General features: G+C 36.0%; 2 protein-coding genes across 3 annotated transcripts; one reads left to right on the forward strand and one right to left on the reverse strand.

Annotated features, from left to right (window-relative positions):
• Positions 1 to 1,005: 1,005 nt before the first annotated feature.
• On the forward strand, positions 1,006 to 6,933 carry LOC113693881 (preprotein translocase subunit SECY, chloroplastic). 2 transcript variants are annotated; one of them, XM_027212641.2, is made up of 8 exons: positions 1,007 to 1,296; positions 2,738 to 2,892; positions 2,982 to 3,367; positions 3,456 to 3,755; positions 3,862 to 3,951; positions 4,639 to 4,762; positions 5,343 to 5,506; positions 6,417 to 6,933. In XM_027212641.2, exons 1-8 carry the CDS (start codon positions 1,082 to 1,084, stop codon positions 6,639 to 6,641), a joined length of 1,659 nt encoding a protein of 552 aa, XP_027068442.1. In that variant the 5' UTR covers positions 1,007 to 1,081; the 3' UTR covers positions 6,642 to 6,933. The 2 variants fall into 2 exon arrangements, with proteins under 2 accessions (XP_071909058.1, XP_027068442.1); XM_072052957.1 differs by lacking the exon at positions 3,862 to 3,951 and having other exon boundaries at positions 1,006 to 1,296.
• Positions 6,934 to 7,266: 333 nt separating this feature from the next.
• Positions 7,267 to 15,627, reverse strand: LOC113693880 (cyclic nucleotide-gated ion channel 17). Its single transcript, XM_027212640.2, has 7 exons — positions 15,300 to 15,627; positions 14,277 to 14,832; positions 11,219 to 11,431; positions 10,797 to 11,098; positions 9,864 to 9,975; positions 8,795 to 9,031; positions 7,267 to 8,365 (listed from the first exon to the last, which is right to left on the reverse strand). The coding sequence occupies exons 1-7, from the start codon at positions 15,326 to 15,328 to the stop codon at positions 7,637 to 7,639; spliced, it is 2,178 nt and encodes a 725-aa protein (XP_027068441.1). The 5' UTR covers positions 15,329 to 15,627; the 3' UTR covers positions 7,267 to 7,636.
• Positions 15,628 to 20,115: the final 4,488 nt, after the last annotated feature.

Here is a 20,115-nt window from a genome sequence, read left to right on the forward strand (position 1 = left end):
CTCCACATCATATCTTCATCTTCATCTTGATGGGAACGTGAAGTGACCCTAATTGGCCTACTTCACGTTGCCTTATGGAACGTGACTCTGCATAATATTCAATTCTTCATTAAGAAGGCAGGCTGCCATGTAGTCTTGACACCTTCGATATGCTCTTACATTAAAGAATCCAAGCAAAGCTCCAGAGTTGAGTTGATGATAATACACTAACAAGACATCTTTACAGTCCAAGAAAGTCAACTCCACCCAGCCGCTGCAGCTGGGATTACAAGAAAATGCTTTGGTTGGTTTCTTGTTGGGCCAGAGAGATGGTGCTTGCTCAAGTTGGATCTTGAATGTGCAACAAAATAAAAAAAAAAATTCCATGTTCTGTCCGGAAAGGTTTGAATAAGCAACACCCCCAATTAGAGTGGCGTTGTTCTGCCTGCTATCCATTAGATTGAGCTCTGCTCTCCATTTTTGAGATTCGGCATCAGAATGGCCTTTTCTGATAATACTCGGATTGTATTTTGTTGCGTGATAATTTACATGGGCCAAACTACAAGCCCTTAAAATGTATGTCTACCCGTATGAGGGCTTAGGGGCCTCGTACAAAACTCATTTGTACTCCTGCTATTTCTCTCCATATATGTTAATGGTACCTAGCAAGACAAGAGAGAGAGAGAAAAAAAATCACTAGAGAGCTCCAAGATATCATGGTCCGATTCTAGAACAGATTAGTCAAAATCTAGAATTGTGATAGTTAGGATTAATTTGATATTTATACTTTGCCCTGTGCAGCGGGTCGCTAACCATGGGCCAAGGATGAGATGGATATCCTGTCAAATGTTTTGTGCTCATCGGCTCCTAACCCTAAAATGTGGATCAACTGATCCATATTTCTATAAAAGGAGGGGCCTATGGGCCTCCTGCTTTTATTGGGTCCTAAATTCAGTCACTATCTGTGTCTGATGTGGTTGGGCTGAATAATTGGATCATGAACTTAATTGTGTGAGGAAGGGGGTAGTGATTTCTGGGATCTGCAACTGCAAGTGAAAGGCGCAGAAGAGACTGGTCCCTAGTTTGGAAGAGGGAAGGGATAATGTTGATTACGGTCAGAGAAGTTTCTTCGCTTAGCTTCAACAGAACTCTCATTCCATTCGGATTCTCCAAACAAAACTTCTCAAAACCCAATTCCTATTGTTACGATTGTTATAGGACCAAGGATCAGAAGAAAAACAGCTCCATTTCAGTATGTAGAGCTGCTCTTACAGTTCCAACGAAACCCGGCGTTCCTACCAAATCGTCATCGTCGAGGTACCCCCCCTTTTTTTTTTTTTCCTCTCTTTTGTCTTTACAAATTTTTGAGTTTTTTCTTGTTTAGCTTTCCTGCAAATGGGTTCTCTTGATTATCCTCCACTTATGTTGTTCCATCAAATTCTTGGCTTTGCCTGCAATTTCAGCTGAAAATCAAGTTTGCTAAAATGTCATTACTCTGAACTTCAAATTTGCCTATACCTTAGTACACACTGTGACAATAAATTACCCATTACGACTTCAACAATGTCAAATCCAAAGTGAAATTTCTTCCTGGAAAATTACAGATATTATACTTTGCTTATTGCCAGTTATGAGAGACCGCTATAATCATGCATATAAGAATTTTTGATATCGTAAAGCAAGCTTTTTTTTTGTTAAAGCAAGGGTGTTCTATACAGCAATTTCAACTATTCTACAAAGACCTCACAAATTCACCAGTAGTATACATGTTATGGTTTGGGGGTTGCAGATTGTGCTCAGGAATTTTACAACTGACAATCTTATTTGTATGTGTATAAACGGCTGCATTGTTTCAAGCAAGCCATTCTACTGGTAGTGGCGGTTGATTAGTGGATTGAAAATTTACATTTTTGTTAGCAAGTATAGTAGCAGAATGACTACCAGTATAGTGGAATTGTAGCACTGTTGACCTTTCTGGTGGAAATGGTTAATGGAGCTTGAAAGTTGATAATTAAATTAGGTAGAATGATGCAAAATATATAAAAAGCCTTAAAGAATCAGAGATTTTGTAAGAAACTGAACTACAATGCCCTAATGACTTAAGTCTTGAATGTCATCTCTTGAAGACGATGGTAGTTAACTTGTGGAGATCTTGGCTGGATTTTGGGAAGTTTTTGTCATCTGGTGTTTATAAAGTATTCTTCCTTGGGAAGGAGTCTCCTTAGTAGAATTAATCAGTGGGAAATTAAAATCCCATGATCAATGATCATGGCATTTAGTGTAAAATGTCCTGCTGATGGACATATGAGAATTTGCATGGGAAATTAGAATGTCCTCCATTGTTGGGTAGATGGTTTGTATACATGTCTATCTTAGACTATTACTTTCTTTTCTGATTAACTGTTAATAATCTTGATTAACTTGGTGTTGCCTGGCAGTTTGGTCATTCTGATATTTGATTATCTTAGATGACCTCTCTTTCGATGAACATCTGATCATTACTTATAATGTGCCAAAAAGATGGCGCTATTTTGCTCAGAACATTGTCTTTGTGCTCTGTTTTTGACATTTTGTTGCTTTCAGTTTTGTCCTTAGAAATCCTATCCCTGATTGGGTTAATAATTTGAGAAAGTTTCTCCTTGGGGCTGGAAGTGTTAATATATTGGGCTATTCTTCTTCTATGAGTGATTTTTCTCTGTGAATTGGCTATGTGTTGATATGATTTGCTCATGCTGATGGTATATTTTTGTAAACCCAGCTGTGAGATTTCCTCATTTGACCCTTTGGGCATTAGTTCAGATAGATTATCAGAGCTGTATGCTGCTTGGGATAATGTTTTGGGCTTCCTTTCTCAAACATTTGAGAGTTCTTCAGGTACCAGGAAGGATAGAGCTTCGCCAAAAGGGGTGGCAGGTTTGTTCATAGCTTATAAATCTGGCATGCAATATTTAAATCACACCTGCAGCTCTTTGCCTATGCTTAGGGTTCTTTAACATTGCCAGCTGCAATTGAAGACACTAGCATCGACTTTGGAGATTTCTTCAAAGGCCCATTGCCGGGAAAATTTCTCAAACTCTTAGGATTTTTGGCCCTGTCACGTCTAGGAATTTATATTCCTCTCGGTGGAGTAAACCAGGAGGCTTTTGTTGGCAACTTGGACCAAAACAGCTTCTTGAGCACTTTGGATTCGTTTTCTGGAGGAGGCATTGGTCGACTTGGAATCTGCTCTCTTGGAATTGTGCCATTTATCAATGCACAGATTGTTTTTCAGCTTCTAACTCAGATATACCCTAAGTTACAAGAACTTCAAAAAAGAGAAGGTGAAGCAGGAAGAAAGAAAATTCAACAGTACACTCGTTACGCTTCAGTTGGATTTGCCATAGTACAGGTAACATATGTACCAAAGGCCTGATTTGTTCCGCATGTATCTTTACTGATGTAATACAATTAAAATTTCTGGCACATGTCTATTGCAGGCAGTTGGACAAGTCCTATTCCTTCGCCCTTATGTCAATGACTTCAGCACTCAATGGGTTCTCTCTTCTGTTATATTGTTGACTCTTGGCTCCGTTTTTACAACGTACATTGGAGAACGGATCACTGACTTAAAACTTGGAAATGGCACATCTCTTTTAATCTTCACAAATATCATCTCTTACCTGCCAGCATCATTTGGAAGGACAGTTGCACAAGCGTATCAGGATGGTAACTATGTTGGTCTTGTTGCCATCATCATTTCCTTCTTCCTTCTGGTCCTTGGCATAGTGTATGTTCAAGTAAGTGCTTACTTTTAGGAATTATTTAGCAGTTTTTTGTGTGTTTGCTTATGTGATTGAGTTGATAAAGCAATGAGTTATAACGGTTTCCCAAACAAAATCTCAGGAAGCTGAGAGAAAAATTCCAATTAATTACGCGTCCAGATATACTAGCCGAACTGGTGGACTTAAAAAATCTGCATATTTGCCCTTTAAGGTTTGTATCTTTCTTTTGCATGTTTCTTCCTTGTAATTGTGAATGTGATGGTTATACCAACTCAAACTGTAAGCCTGTTGTACGATTAACAAATTGGTAATGATATTCAAACACCCATTTAGCTTTTCTAAATAAGCCTTTCATTTAAAGAAAGAGATGATTCTCTTGAAGTTATTACACACAGAAAAGTTAAGCTCTGCATGGAAACAAAGCCTTCTGAGGTTTGTATTCCAGCAAAGTAGATGTGCTGTTGAAGGGATTTGACAACTTCTTCATTCAACCTAAGGCCAGCCTTGACATGAATGGAAGTTCGATCTGCTCTTTATTTTTTCCCCTCCTAATCAACCTAAGAAATAAGCCATGGTAGTTTATAGACCCCCATCTTAAAAGGATACAAACAAATTTTCCCGCGCTGTATTCTTGGTAACGCTTCAGTGTTGTATAACACTTCCAAATTTGCTCTGATGCTTCGCCTCCTTCGTTGTTTGGGTATACACGTACTTATGACTAGGTCTATAAACTGTAGATAACATGTAATGGTTTGCTGTTCCAGTCAATGGTATATTGTCATGCCCTTTTAACTTTGTTTGTTCTTGCGTTGTTTTTATGTATGCAATTTAGACTACAAAGTTCTTTTTGTGTTATACATTATGATCCTGCATCACATTTATTGTACTTCTGAACCAGGTCAATAGTTCTGGAGTGATGCCAATTATCTTCTCTACATCTTCATTAGCTCTCCCTGGTACACTGGCTCGCTTCACTGGTTTAGAAGCGCTGAAAAAGGCTGCATTATCCTTGAATCCTGGGGGTAAGATGCCTAATCTAAGTTTAGCCATGCAAATGCAGAGTTAGTTCACCATGTTTTTAACTGCTTATCAAGTTTTTGGTTTGATTTTACGTGTATCTTGCCAATAAAACTTTACTCCTGAGAAGTTACAGAATGAATATTTTGTTATAGTTTGGTAATTGTTAGTTTTGATTGTATAGAGATTCTTCTTGTGACAAGGAAGGGAAAGAAGGTGCTTTGGACCAAATTAGGCAAAGGGAAGAGAGAAGAAAAGTTTCAGTGTGGTACAGATATTAGTTTAATAAAGCGCTAACTTGAAAGCATAGAATAAATGCATGGAGGAGTTGCAAAATGAGTTTGATGATTAAGATTTAAAGTGAATGCTTTGGTGATTTTCTCATTATTCTAATATTTGTAATCTTGTTTTAGTGGACTTGAGAGCAAAGGCAAGGGAAAAGATAAATATAGACTAGCATATGTCACAAAAGAAGAAACAAAGAAAAGAAATTTGTTGATAATCAGCATCTTGATCAAGCTGGTTTCTGTTTCTGTAAATATATCATTGAGCTTGTCAGTGACTCACTGAACCTTTTTCTTTTAGGTTCTTTCTATCTCCCAACAAACATTCTTCTGATTGCCTTCTTCAACTACTATTACACTTTCCTACAATTAGACCCAGATGATGTTAGTGAACAGTTGAAGCGACAAGGAGCCTCAATCCCACTTGTCCGTCCGGGTAAAAGTACTGCAGCAGTTATAAAAACAGTAAGCTATAACCACATGCAACTTTTCATCGTTAGTTAAATGTCTTCTATTAACTGTATATTTGATTATTCAAATAGTAGCATCATGTTCCAGCAGAATTCTGACCTTGTCATTTACTAACATGTAGTGCTGAGTCAAGAAAAAGAGTTGCTGAGAAATTTCATAGTCTCTTGTCGTGTAAACAGTTGTGCAAACTTTCTAAGTGATTAGTCAATTGAAAACTAAGAAACCTGAAAAAGTGCTTTATCCCGTTTAATGGTCGAATTGTTTTTTGCTAATTTGGTTAGTATTCATTTTTACATCCTTTGAAGATCACCATCACCAACGCCTCTTGTACATCCTTCGAGCATGTTTAATATAGAGGCAAGTTTAAGCATATCTAATGAGAATTATTTTTGTGTTCTTGTAAACCAAATTTGATACTGCTTGAGGGAAACTAAAAGGTTTTCTCAGAAATTCTTAATGATGTTTAGATTTTTGCATAAATATAATGAACAATGATGGAAAAGGAGAGTAAAACAGTACTATGCGTTGTTCTAGCTGAAAGCTAGTTGGTTGGCAGACTACCAAGAATGATCTCAAAATTTGCCAGCATTTTTATCTGGCCATATGTGTAAGCATAAAGTACAGATTACTGTAAGACACCAGAAAATGAAAATTAAATTTTCATAGTGCAACTCTTTCCTTATAACTTGTACCTCTGGTGATTAAAAGGTGGCAGATTTACCCCATCAGTGAACATAATATGGGTTAAGTTATCCTATTGCTGAGGTCATTGTCGATTTTGTGATTCCTGCGCACAAATTATAGTATGTTGTGTCTTTGTCTTGCACAAGGTTTTGATAACATCTCTATTGAGTCAGAAAAAAACTAATTGATGTAAATTTGTCCCTTACCATCAAATTCTCAGGTCCTCAGCCGGATATCAGTTCTTGGTTCAGGATTTTTGGCAATTTTAGCCGCCGGTCCTGCTGTGATTGAACAAACAACACATCTGACTGCCTTTCGAGGATTTGCAGGAACGTCAGTTCTCATCCTTGTTGGTTGTGCTACAGACACTGCAAGAAAAGTTCAAGCAGAAATAATCTCGCAAAAGTATAGGGACATTGAGATCTATGACATTGGCAAGTACTGATCATAAGAGAACAGTCAGAGCACAGCTGGTAAATGCTGCAGATATTTGCATCTTAAAAGTCAGAATACAGTTACGGTAATCAGAGTTTCAACTGAAGAGTTCATTCGTTGTGTCTATGTATAATTCTTGCTCGGCCGATGGATAAATTTTCCTTTAAAGCTTTTTCCCATGTATCTTCATTATTGTGCTTGAAGAGAAGCCAAGCCCTTGAACATGTACGTAGCATTGGCGTATAGTTCCCACATCAACATTACAGAAAATTTGATTTCTAAAGTTTGATTGGATCTTAAAAGAGTGTAGAGATTGAAGACCTGTGAACAGAATTACCGCTCTCATTCGAGATCAAATGATAGCTGGTAATTTATGATCATAAAACCAAAGCTACTCGTTACCTGCGAGGAAAAAAGTCTTGTGGGAAGCAGCATGCAAAGTTGGGGAGTAATTTGATTACTTCAACTAATGTCTAGCTAAAATTAGTGAAGACTAAGCCGTGAAATATACAACAAATGACATTTTTCTGGAGATATCAAGTTTATTCTATAATTGAAAATGTTACTAGCGTTTTTCGAAATTCCTGTTACTAGTGATTTTGTGGGAAGGTAACACTTCGCTCCGCATGAACATATGCTAAAGTCTATTTACTTATAGCATGTAAACTATTATCACTTAAATTTCATACAAATGCATACATGTTAAGTCTACACTTCTTGCCAGACGCAAAAACCAATGTCAGGCATGCAGTTACAAGACCGATGGCAGCTCAGTATTCCTCCATTTTGCACCAAAATATTCTAATGAGATTTTTACATCAGTTTGAGCAACAAAAGCCAACGATCACATTGAAGCACTATACTTAAACGTCCTTATACACCAGGGTTGTGGATACCAGATTATGGACCTCAAATTGGGATATTTCCATCTTATGCAAACATCTGTATGTGTCTGCCTTCGGCATAAACTCTTGCTGGCATAAATATCTAACGGCTGAAGACACACTAATCTTCAAGCTCAGCGGAAAAGTCAGGTTCTTCGGGTTTCTGTAATTTAGGCAACCCTCCACCTTTAAGCTTCTGAGCTCCTCTCCTTGTGCTTGCAGCGAATCTTGAGGCTAATATTGTAACACCAAGGTGTGATTTTGCCGGAGTGGAGTTTGAATTGGCAGCCGAATCACCTTGTTCCTCTTCGTGCTCATTTTCATCTTCTGTCCTTCCATCTAGAGCAAAGGATTCCATTGCAAGAAGATCTTTAGCCGTCATCCTCCTCTTATGTCGTCTCCAAGCAGCCTGTATGAAGCAGGCAGCCCATGTTCTCCAGTGGTGAGAGTAGAACCGGAATGTATGCTGTAACTTCTTGCTATGAAGTCGTCTAAACTGATTAGCAACAAACTTGAGATCTTCTGCTCGCAATGCAAAGGCCTCTACTTCCACAAGTGCTCTAACTGTCCTAGTTGAAGAGGGCAAGTTGATAGTTGACTTAGGAAGTAAAGCCCAAGCAAGTAGCTCCTCCCCACAAAAATCTCCAGGCCCCAATCTAATGGAATTGAAAAACCCAGTCCGTCCCCCATTTGTAGTTGAACTCTCAAGTCGCCCTCTGATAATGAAGAGCATCTCTGTCACAGGGTCACCCTCCCGTTCAATGTAAGTACCCTCGGTGCTCAAGGAGGAGACTAGACGTTCACATATTGCATCAAGCAACTGATCATCCATCTGGGAAAAGAATGGGACCTGATATACAATACAAGGAAAAACACAGAAAAGGGTAGATTAGCTGGAGCAGAAGTATTTGACATGGATAATTTAAACGAACACAAAGAATGCCCTATGACATGAATGGAAGGATTAGGGGACGTGACCTGTCCTGGACAGGCATATTTCGTACTAACCAACTATGAATGGCTTAATTATTTTACAGTTTAGAAGTTAATCATGAGATGATAAAAGATATAAACTTGACGGGAAACTAGTGATTGAGGATTATGCAAACTAACTCTTTAAAACATTTTAACTCTTCTCTAAGGCTGCTTTTAACTCATTTCTAATGCTTTTCAACTGGACTGCAGTAGCAAATTATGGAGCACATAGTTTCTTCCAATATAATAGCTTAATCCCACGCCTTTTATATTTTAACAAATTAAGTTTTCGAAGGAACCTTACACGCCGAACAAGGTCCAAGCAGAGGTGGCGCTGGATGTCACGACGAAGATCAGCAGGTAAGCCACGCAGTGTAGCTTCTTCATCTACTCCTCGAGTTGCAACCCACTTATATTGAACAAATCGTCTGACACGCTGTCTAAGATCTTCAGGGAGTTGACGATGTCTCATCCACTCTTCAGTGTCTCTTCGCTTGAGTCTCCATTCCTCAAGACGTACTGTTAATGACTGTAGATATGTCTGCATGAAGAAAGATCAATTATTCAATTTACTTTCCAACACAAAATAGATAGAGACAATGAAAAGCAGGAATTCCGGTTGTTAGTTATTTGTTCATTTACCTTCGATGCTAACCAGCATTGAGTTGATTTTCTGGACTAGTTATCAGATATTAGGATCTCTTCAAGTGTATTATCCTACTAGTCTATCTAGACTAAGACTTATGCTTGAGCTATAGATGCCAATTCTACGCGAACCAGCTCAGCTAGAAAACATTTAATGCACAGCCTTCTGTATGTTTCAAAACATCACAAACTAAAGTAAAAGCCAACCAGTACATACTCCAAATTCCAATCACAAGAATTGTGCAGAACACCTTGTCAAACATCAAGACTTTGACTGTGTTTCCAAAGTTAAAGAATCAGCAACCATACAAGTGCAACCAAACCAAGAACCAAAACCATTTTATACAATAATTTAAGATTTTATACGATTATTTAAGAAAATATTAGGCTATGCCCTGAAAAATTCATGTCTGAAGGATCACCATCTCTCATGTCAAGGTAAACTTTAGTGTGTTGTTTTAAGTAAAATGAGAGAACAGCGTTTAACATGATAAGATGGTTGTACCTAAAAGTTGGAGATGCCAAAAAGACAAAGCTGCATTAAAAGCAAGAAACAAATAATAAACAAAACAATAAAACAACATTCTGCCAACTATTTCAGATATCATCTAAAGCTGCATTTGACAACTTGATGCAGCAGGAGCATAAAAATAATTCATCAGAGGATCAGATAATCAAAGTAAGCAAGCATCAAATGAAATGTAGTCAAAGGTAAGCATTATTTATACCTGCATGTTCCCAATAAGATGTGCAAATAAAACCAGACCCAAAATGGCAATAAGTATGGCAAACAACGTCTCCCCAATAAACGTACTTGTTGACAAGTTTTGGCCATAAGAACTGAAAATGAGTAGAAAATAGGGTTGTTAACATTTTCCCCAATAAGTATGGCAACAAGTATAACAAGCAGAAAGCACACGTAGCATGTATATATGGTGCGCCGATCTGAAATTTCCATGATCTCAGTATCTGGTTCTTTTGTATAGCTGTGTCGGATTTGATGAAAAGATTAATAATTCCGTCCTGCATATTTTCCTACCCAAACATTATGCAGCATCAACTATTTTGGCCATTGAAACAAACAAGACTGCCAAGCCCCGTCTTGAGTACTTTTTCCTGGAATTTTATGCTGGTATATTTACATGGTATGTGTTACACTTGGTAAAAAAGCATCGAATGTTCAATCAACATCTAAATTGTCTTTAAACTTTGTTTATTCTGATGTTCATTGCTCATACTGAAAGTTTCTATAATCAGCATCTTCTGCTGTTACCATACCCTTACAAGTCCGGATGCTTATGCATGTTATAATAGCATAACTCAAACATAATATCCAAAAAAAAATGATGATGATGAAGAAGAAAGAACAGAGGACAGAGGACAGAGAAACATTAACTTAATATGCGTTATGTGTGTTTCAGGATGACATGGTGACCTCCATATGGGCTGATGTGCTTTAGCCCTTGGCAAAAGGTCAAACTTCGAATCAGTTTTGTGTATGGCTTAATTTTAGATTAATCATAAAGCCTAAAGGCTAAAGCTCAATTCAAGCAACCACAAAAAACTGAAATTTTTTCACAGGGGCATTTGATGTAAACTATCTCAAAAAGTAAAAGAATAAAGATGCTTTTCCTTTTTTTTTTTTTAACACTAGAGCATACCTTAAGTTCTGCAAGCCCCACCACAAACAGTAGAAATACTTCTCGACAAAACTTGAGGAGACAACATTTTTATCTACTGCTTTTTCAAATATTCCATACTTGAAATCAGTAAGTCCATTAGGATCACAACTGCTGAACACACTTGTGTTACTTGCCCAAGTGATAAAATCATTGGATTCAGGAGCATCACAATCCAGATAACCAAGCAAACATTTAACTGGACTATTTTCCTTTCTGCATTTTGATTTCCAGCAAGACGTGTATCTATCAACAGATAGTACATACCATGCTGCCCCTAGAACCTAAGAGAACAAGTTTAAGTCATAAACAGGGTGAAATAATCAAAACTCAAAACTTTTGGGGAAAAAAGAAGAAAAATGTAAACATATTAACACAAAAAAGTATGAGTCAGAGTAACCTACATGGCTGGCCAACATGTAGAGTAGTAAATTGTATGCAGCTCCAGCCCAAGCAGTTTTTGTGACTAATCCAGTTGCTTTAATAATTTGTGAACTTAATGGGAAAATAAGATATAGCCTTGGTATATATTGGAATAGGACAATCAAAGTAAGGGCATTGTTCTTGTGATTAGCTTGCTGACTTCTTGTTGCTGGTATAATGAACCAAATGACAATCTGCAACAATCATGATTGTAAATCAGAAGTGTTTCATTATTGTTTCACTTTATACTTGAGACTCAGAGAGAGAGAGAGAGAGAGAGAGAGAGATGAACGAGACAACCAGCTCACAAGAAAGTAATACCAGGTATCAAGTTACTTGCGCCAATTTATCATGATAGTTTATTAAGAGGAATCAACTTGATGCCAGCTTTTCCCCAAGGCTAGAAAGTTATAAAAATGGAGGCCTGATGTTTAAGATTTCTTTCAAATTGCTCTAAACCCTTTCATGACTAAAAGATCTTATACAAAAAGGCATAAAAAAGATGGAGATGCCGACCCAGGTACAAGCATATTAGCTGGGCACTTTCAGGGTGCTCTAGCTTTAATATTAGGACACTATAGACCACAACACCATCGTTCAAGATTGACAACCGCCCATTCAGAAGCAACTATGTACTATACAAAGGGAATTCTGGTCCCAACATATATTCTCAAGTGCTAGCTATTTGGTGTTAAAGGGAATTCTGGTCTTACATGCTGTATTCAACCAGGAAGCTTAAAAAAAAAAACTATTTAAGTGCACCTGTCCTATTAAAGTTACTATTTGACACAAATTCTTCTCATCCCTTAATCACTCTATTCTACTCATCCAGCTTATCCAGCTTAAAACCACAGTTGTAAGCCATTCTATAGTTCCCCTCCAGTGAGTTCCATGTCTCCCGTAATGATACCAACAGCTATACATGCTTCCTCACAAGGGCTTCTAGAAGGTATTGATGTCAATCAGACACCACCCTAGAAGGTGTTATGACAATTTTCCAATCAATTACTTCGTACTTTCTCTTTCCATCTGGTCCTTTTTACAGGAACACTCTTTCCATTTTCTGATTCTTTCATCCAGTGAAACAAAATTTGCAAAAGCAAAATGTCTTATCCTCCTCTTGACCAAACCCAAAAAATGATGCTTTGAATTAGACCCACAAAATGTCTGTAGAGATGGATTAATTACGTGCAACTTTATTCTTCTGGTAGTTAACATCAGTTAAAGTGGCTGAAAATACATCCCACATGAAAGAATTGATTTCACAATAATTATTTAATCATTTTTCTTTCTTGCATGATGAAATTGTCTTCTCATACTTTAGCATGCTAGTGGGAGATGGACAAATGCAGACAGATGCCAAAAAGGAGTTTACATACTTCCCCCTTATTACAGGTAAAGTATTTGCACAATCTTCTAATAACAGGAGCACCTAAGCAATGTGCGCCCATGGAGAAAAATTACAGGGCATTCACAACTATGTTGTTTACGCTCAACTGTTATACTCTAAGGAAGAACATGCTTCAAAAATATTATTTGGCAATTTACTAATTTGATTAAACAAGTAATCCGACATAGCCCAGTAACTTCCATGAAACTGATTTTAACCCAACAAGGACAATGCAGACAATCTATACTAACAGAGCCCTTTTGACGCCAAGCAGAGCCTCACACACTTGGGCCCTGTTCTCATTTGTAGTGGATTTTGCAAAAGTTGATTACTGAGAATTTGCAAAAAGAAAGAGCAGATTAAAGGATGATTGTGTGACCATTGTAAAGAAGCTGTAAAAACTGATTGTTGATATAAAATGACTGAAAGTGTCCTTAGATGCTCAAAATCATAATATTTCAAGTTGTGCAAGTAAATGTCTTCTACTTCATATGTTTTTTGTATAAGATTGAATTTAACAGTTATACTTCTTATATCAAAAAGAAATAATAAAAAGTTAGACATTAAATATTAATTTTAATATTACCCTCGATATTTTTGTAGATTGAATAAGCTTGGAATGGTAAAATTATCCAATGAAAGTAGATCAACTTAAGCTTTTCTTGGGCAGATTTCGATTTTTAGGTTTTTTGGCCAATGAAAAAATAAAAAATCTAAATGCAAAAGCAAGAACAATAGAAAGAATTGATTTTTCAAACCCAATGAGGTGAAATAAATCAAATGATAACAATCCCTTAGGGTCCATTTGGTTTAATTGAAATTGTTTTCCATTTGAAAAATTTTTAAGCCAAAGTCATTTTCCAGTAAATTTTTTTTAATTATTTTTTGATGTTTGGTTTATTTTTAAAATATTCCTCCACGAACTAATTCTGAGAATTATCTTCCGCATTTCCTTCTCTTGCTACTCCTTGACACCAATAAGTCCCCTTCTTCTCTACTTGAATCTCAAATATACACCACTCTTTTGATTCCTAAAACCACCACCTCCACCTCCTCGACTACTTTTAAATTAAAAAGTGGGAGATATTTGACAAAGCTTTCTTCAGTGGAAGAGATAGGAAAGCATGGGGTTCTGGGAAAGACTGAAGAGAGAACCAATACTTTTAACAAGGATCATTGGGCCAGTGGCAACAGGATTGGTGGATCTCTCGCCAAAGGCACAGTAGTTTCTCACCTCTGTCTCAGAAATAGCTGCTCCCAAGGTTGAGAAGAAAGTGAAATTCGCTACAAACAATGTTTTTCTAGTTTTTCTATGAAGGGTTTCAGGTTTTGTCTCAATCAACCAATTTGTAAAGAGCAAGATTGGAAAACAACTTCACGAGATGCTTTTGAAAGCTGATTTACATGGGAGGATGTGTGAATTATTTTCCTTGTGAAAAATTTTAAAGAATTCTAAAACAACCAAACCAATGAAAAATGAGAAATCATAAACGAAACTAAAGATGTACGTATGTTAATACTAGACAGTGGGGTCTGAAATCATAAACCAAACTAAAGCTGAATATGCAACGATTTATGAGACAAAATGTTATGAATTAGGCTATTTAGATATGATTAGAGTTGAAAGTCCATGTTGTAACAAGAAGTACCTGTGGGAGAGGAAGTGTCGCAACAAGATCAATGAAGAAGTCTGATCTTATATATCTTTGTGCAATCTTCTTGGGATCCATGACAAGCTCACCCCTACCAAAAACCCTTGAACTTGGTGCTACATAAGCTGTCCTAAACTTAATAATTACATGTAAAAGGTAGAACAAATCAGCAATCGTTCGGAAAAAGGTTACAACAATTCGCAGATTCAAATCCGTCTTCACGCACAATATTTTCTGCTTTTCTCCTATGCTAGGCAAGTAAAAATACAATGGATCAACGAACAATGCCACCAGGCAAGAAACAATGAAAATTCTATTCCATGTTAGCACAATGTCACTGCCTGGATCAAGTATTCGCTTTCGCAAAGGTTCATGGTCCTCACTGAACGCCTTAGACCTCCCAAATCTAAAGCTTTCACGGATTTTACCTCCGCTATTGTTATTCAACAAAGATGATGAAAACCTATATCCAGAAGTTGACTTATCTATTCGGGAAGACTCTGTACTTCCACTCCATGAAAATCCCTTCAGTTGGTTTGCATCAGAATAGAACCTAAGCCAACAAACAAGCACAAACTTCAGCAATTTTCTCTATAATTGCGCCAAAATCCCGGACAAAAATCGGATCTTTCCCTTGAAAATGTACAGCCAAAAGGAAAATCTCTAAATAAAACACCTCTTAAACTTATACTGCCAGTTACAGCTTCAGTGTTCTCAGAACCAAAACAGGAAACAATTGAAGGCAAAATTACCGGTTTTACATTTTCTTTAAAATTCATTTCCAGAACACTCAAAGAAGCAAAAAGATTGCAACCCTATTCGGTAAGAGGAATCAAAATCCAATCTTTGGATTCTCCAGTGTTAACAGAATAAGATTTTCTGCCAGAATATAACCAAAAAAATTCTAGCTTTTCAGTTCACTTTCCATTTTCAGCTCAATTTCCAGTTCAACGATTCCTCAAATAACTGAACAGAGAATAACAAGGAAACACAAAAAATTGCTAAAAGTTAAGAAAATACCTCACAAGCTTTTCTTTTTTCAGCTCCATCCCACAATTATTGCTCTGAAACTGAAACCCTCTATCTTTGTTTGGTGTGAAACTGAAAACTCTTCTCTCCCTTTGAAAAGAAGTTTCGCAACAGTAAAGTAAAGAAGAAGAAGATGCTGAAATGGCCCCAAAAAATGGCCCTCTTAACACTAACTAGTATTACAATTCAACCCAAAAGAAAACGCAAAAAAAAGGGAAAAAAAAAGACATTTATTTTGGAAGTGTCAAACTTAGTTCTTTGTAGGCTCCAAAATATTGCGGAGAAAAAATGGGGTCGAAAAGTGATGACTGATGAGTCTGACAATATTTTGGACCTCTTGAGGTGTGTTTGGTCGGTTGGTTACTTGGTTGTTTTACGGATTAATTAAGGTAATTGACAGTCATTAATGGGGTATATTTGTTGACTAGCACATATATATTTAGTCCTTACTCCTTAGGCAGATGTAATTAGTCAAGGATTGTTGACCAGTACCATTCAAATGAAGTAGGAGCATAAAAGAAGAGTAAATTGTCTAATCGGCCCCTAAACTATTATTATGATCCGTTCTTGACCTCTTAACAATATTATGAAATTTGTAACCCCTCAAACAAGTTAGTGCATAATTTTTTTGGTTCTCATGCGACTTTATACCATTTTAAGCCAACGAAACGAAGGAACAATTTTATCCTATTTTAAAAAATGAACGTAGGAATGGCGACTAAAAGGATCATATCATTATATTTTTTGTCATTCTAACTTATGAAATTCAATTAAAAGAACAAGAAATATGGTGATCTGAAGATCTTTTTAGTCATCGTTTCTTCATTTGTTTTTTGTGGTGAGATAAAATTTTTTCTTGGTTCCATTAACTCAAATGGTAAAAAGCGATGTAAGGACAAAAAATTATGCGTTAATTTTTTTAAGTGTTTAAAAGTTTTATAATATTGTTAAGGGACTATCATCGAAATAATTTATGGACCGACTGTGGAAAGACTAACCAAAAATGAAGTAATCAAATTGATTTGTCAGTGAATTATATTACAAGAAAAGAAAAAACCAAAAAAATTGATCTGCCGATGTCCAATGGTTTTCTTTGGCACCTTCTTGTTCAGTCGCATTCACGTCTGGGACCCCGCAGAAATTGTGAAAGATTGGCAAGGAAAAGGAGAGTGCTGGCAATGGCAGCTTGACCCCAAAAGTGGGGAGTCTTTTGCCCTTTCCCTCGATTTTATTTTGGTGAGATCTATACTAACTTCCATGAGATTTGTCATTATTGAGACAATCTCCACATGTTAGCTAACAGGGAATGGAACCATTATGGATTTGCTAAATGAGATACGGATGAATGAAAGATTTAATCGCGTGTTTTCTAATACAATAAGTTGTGTAAATTAATGAATGGCATTTGTTAAAGAAAATATAATTGAAGTATCTCTCTCATTAAAAGAAGTAAAAGAAAGATCTCTCTCATTAACTTCGTCAAAGTTCTTGAGCCAATTTGGAAGGAAATGGTCAAATTCTCATTTTAAAACGGTAAATTTCATTGTGTCATTTTATTATTTAGTACTTCATTACCCTCTTATTGCTCTGTACAATCCTAAAAAGTCAATACAAGCCATTGTAGTTGTTAGAACTTAGAAGCTCAGGGGTGATCTTTTTTTTTTTTTTTCCCCCGACGGATGGGGTATTCAGGTTGCAACCCGACTAATCCCCCTTCGGCCCGAAAGGAGAAGAGATTCTATTCCCTCAGACACGATAACCCTGGGACTCGATCCCTGGTGAGGAAGATGGACAACGAATGTTGAGGAGCTTTCGTGACCAATTGAGCTGCCCAAGAGGGACTCATGGGTGATCATTTCAATGTAATTTTTATCCTTTTCCCCTTTGATTTTGGGTTGTACCTTTTAAGTTGAACTTTTAATGTGCTAATTAAAAGCACAACTAATTCGAGTTTCTTTAAATAATTTCCAGTCACTTGTTATGTTAGTTTTTCCTTAATACCATAGTACCAATACATCAATAGGTAATTAGAATTTTGGAATAGTCATCATCCAATATGTTTCTCAAAGGTTTTTCTAACGGGTGTCCATCACATCTAAAATTAATTTACTCTTGCATTTATATATTTTCTCTATTTAATCTTACATACCCTCTCTTGTATTTATTTATTTATTTAATTAATGTTATATTTTTTAAAATATAATACCTGAAATATATTTTAACTAATGTTTAATTGGCATCTGTTAGATAGATCATTTTTCCAAATGCTCAAATATCAAGTCTGCATGTGAAAATGCCAATATTTACAATTTTGACTAAATAAGCGCCAGGATTAGTGATTAATGGCGTAACAGATGAGAAAGTGGGAAATGGGTACTTTTAAGTGCATTGGGCCATCCAAGTCTTTGGGTCACCACTCACCAGCCCATATTGACTTAGACTTGCCATAACTGCCTCACATGAATTTTCTCCATTGACTTGGATTAAACTACCAATTGGTTGCACAGTAATTCTTTGTAGGTCCGCTTTAGATTGTTTTCGGGCCGATTTCTCGATTAACTCCTGCATTTTTTAAAATTAGTTGGGTGTGTGTATTATTCCCGTTTCCGGAAAATATGCTTGGATTGAACTATGAAAGTTTTAGAAAAATTAAGAATAAAATTCTTTTTCTAACTTCGAACTTTTTATTCCAATATCAATTTCTCGGAGGGGAATGATATTCACATCTCAATCCGCACATTGAATAAAATACCATTTTCAAAGAGGGGTGAGAACTTACTTTTCCTTCTTTCTTTCTTTCTTTCTTTTTTTAAGCTTCCTTTTCTCTTCTTTACCAGTTTTCCAAAACCAAAACGGGCTTAACAATCTATAATAGCTAAGAAAGGTTCGAAATTATTGTGCATGGAGGGGCACATTCTTGTTGGCTTTACCTTTGTATAGTTATTTTAAGAAACAGTAATCCTTCAGAAAGACAATTAGCAAAAAATTTGCAAAAACTCCCGTACTAAGAGAGTAAAACCATGGTGGAGAAGAAAAAACGCTCCTTCAAAATTCACAAGCTACTTGAGACACTTCTTTGAATTTCAAAAATGATTTCAGAGAACAGCTATCTACAAGCAGATTAATAGTACAAATGATCCTTTGAATTCCAAAATCTATTAGCAAAAACTTCTACAAAGTTTTGCAGTAGTTTTATTTAGACTATGAATGATAAACTAGTGATTTTGATGGAATATACTCGGCAATTAAAAACAATGTTTATATAATTAGATCCATTGCACTGCTCCCCTTTCCTTCCTGCATTCCAACTCTTTTTTTTTAAAAAAAAAAAAAAACTTTTGAGCAATCAACTATCCAATTCGTTTTAACCGAGACATAAATTGTTCTAAATATTATTGGTGCAAATTTTTTATTAAAAATTTCATGCCAACATAGAGTTCAACCAAAAAATATATGATTTAGAACTTTAATATGCAGTCGACACTTGAAGTAAGTTAGCAATCATAATAAATGTAGGGTTTGAACTAGGGAAAAGGGAAGAAGAATAGATGGTTTCCTTAAAATTTTGAATTGGAGAATGGATGAAATTGATTTAGAACGTAACTAATTTGGCTTGGACGAATTACAAGGTAATAGAGAATATGGAGTTTCCTTCTATTTTTTAATTTGTAGACTGTAAACTTTTTAATTCTTTGGTAGGGATGGATTCAAAAAGGAAAAAGAAAAAGAGTAGACAACTGTAGTGTACGTCAATCGTGGACAATGAAAGCAATTCAGATGTAAATTTCTAATTTGTTTAAGGGATAATTTCAGAAACCCCCCCTAAGGTTCTGACAATTGCAGAGACCTCCCCTCAAGTTTATTAAATTATGCCTACCTCCCTTGCTTTTACTATTTATATAACAATATAGGTCCAAAAGACTATTTTTGTCTCAAAAATCCTAAACTACCCTTTTTGTACAAAAATAAAATAAAAATTATTTGCCAATTGTTTTCTTCTATATTTCAACAAAACCCACTATACTAACAAACTAATCTAGCAAATAGTCTAATTCCAAATTCTAAACCCAAGCAATTCCATTATCATAGGAATGGATGGGATTAATCAAGTTTAAGAGAAGGAAATACATAATTATAACTATAAAGATCTTCAAGAAATTCATTTTGCCAAAACAACTAAAATTTTATTTACAACTAAGCACAACCCAAACTTCAAACCCAATGCCCACATCTTCTCAAAAAAAAAAAAAATCTAACATACTATCAAATCTGCAAACATGTTAACGTCTTAAATACAAAGGAGAAACTCCATCTCCATAACGAAACCACAACCAACAATTGTCAAGCATAAAAAAATATAAATATATTTATTAACATCTTAAAAAGTTTTTTGAATGGATGATAGATAAATTAGCAAATTTATCAATTTCAGTCCCTCTTCCTCTTTTGGGCAATGATTGCATTATTTGTTCCATTATTATTGTGTGTCTCTTCATCTCTTTTTAGTTTGACCATGAAATTGAATTTTACTTCAACCATCAAATCTAATCCCTTAACTAAATTTGTGATTTGGCAATTCTAAAGAGAAGAAAGGAGGAAAAGAAATATATAGTAGAGTTTGAGGGGGATCACTTGTGGTGTGATTGGTTGCAGCTATAGACAATGGTTGGTCGGTGGTAATTTGAGAGCGAGTTATAGAATGAAGGGGTTGATGGATAAGAACGAAGTGACAGTAAGTAAGAGGGAATCGTCGTTAATTGTAACTTGTAAACAGGATAGTCGAAAGATTATGTTTCTTTTTCTTTTT

This window comes from Coffea arabica, chromosome 6c, assembly GCF_036785885.1.
Source record: "Coffea arabica cultivar ET-39 chromosome 6c, Coffea Arabica ET-39 HiFi, whole genome shotgun sequence".
Lineage (NCBI taxonomy): Eukaryota > Viridiplantae > Streptophyta > Magnoliopsida > Gentianales > Rubiaceae > Coffea > Coffea arabica.

Bases quoted from the DNA above. Each gene is read 5' to 3' on its own strand.
- LOC113693881 (XM_027212641.2), top strand. From the start codon at position 1,082: ATGTTGATTACGGTCAGAGAAGTTTCTTCGCTTAGCTTCAACAGAACT. The intron at 2,893-2,981 runs GTTTGTTCATAG...TAACATTGCCAG, and splicing joins TTCGCCAAAAGGGGTGGCAG to CTGCAATTGAAGACACTAGC. The intron at 4,763-5,342 runs GTAAGATGCCTA...TTTTTCTTTTAG, and splicing joins ATTATCCTTGAATCCTGGGG to GTTCTTTCTATCTCCCAACA.
- LOC113693880 (XM_027212640.2), bottom strand. From the start codon at position 15,328: ATGGAGCTGAAAAAAGAAAAGCTTGTGAG. The intron at 14,833-15,299 runs GTATTTTCTTAA...TTGTTGGCTTAG, and splicing joins AAAAAAGAAAAGCTTGTGAG to GTTCTATTCTGATGCAAACC. The intron at 9,976-10,796 runs GTATGCTCTAGT...ACTCATTTTCAG, and splicing joins TGGGGCTTGCAGAACTTAAG to TTCTTATGGCCAAAACTTGT.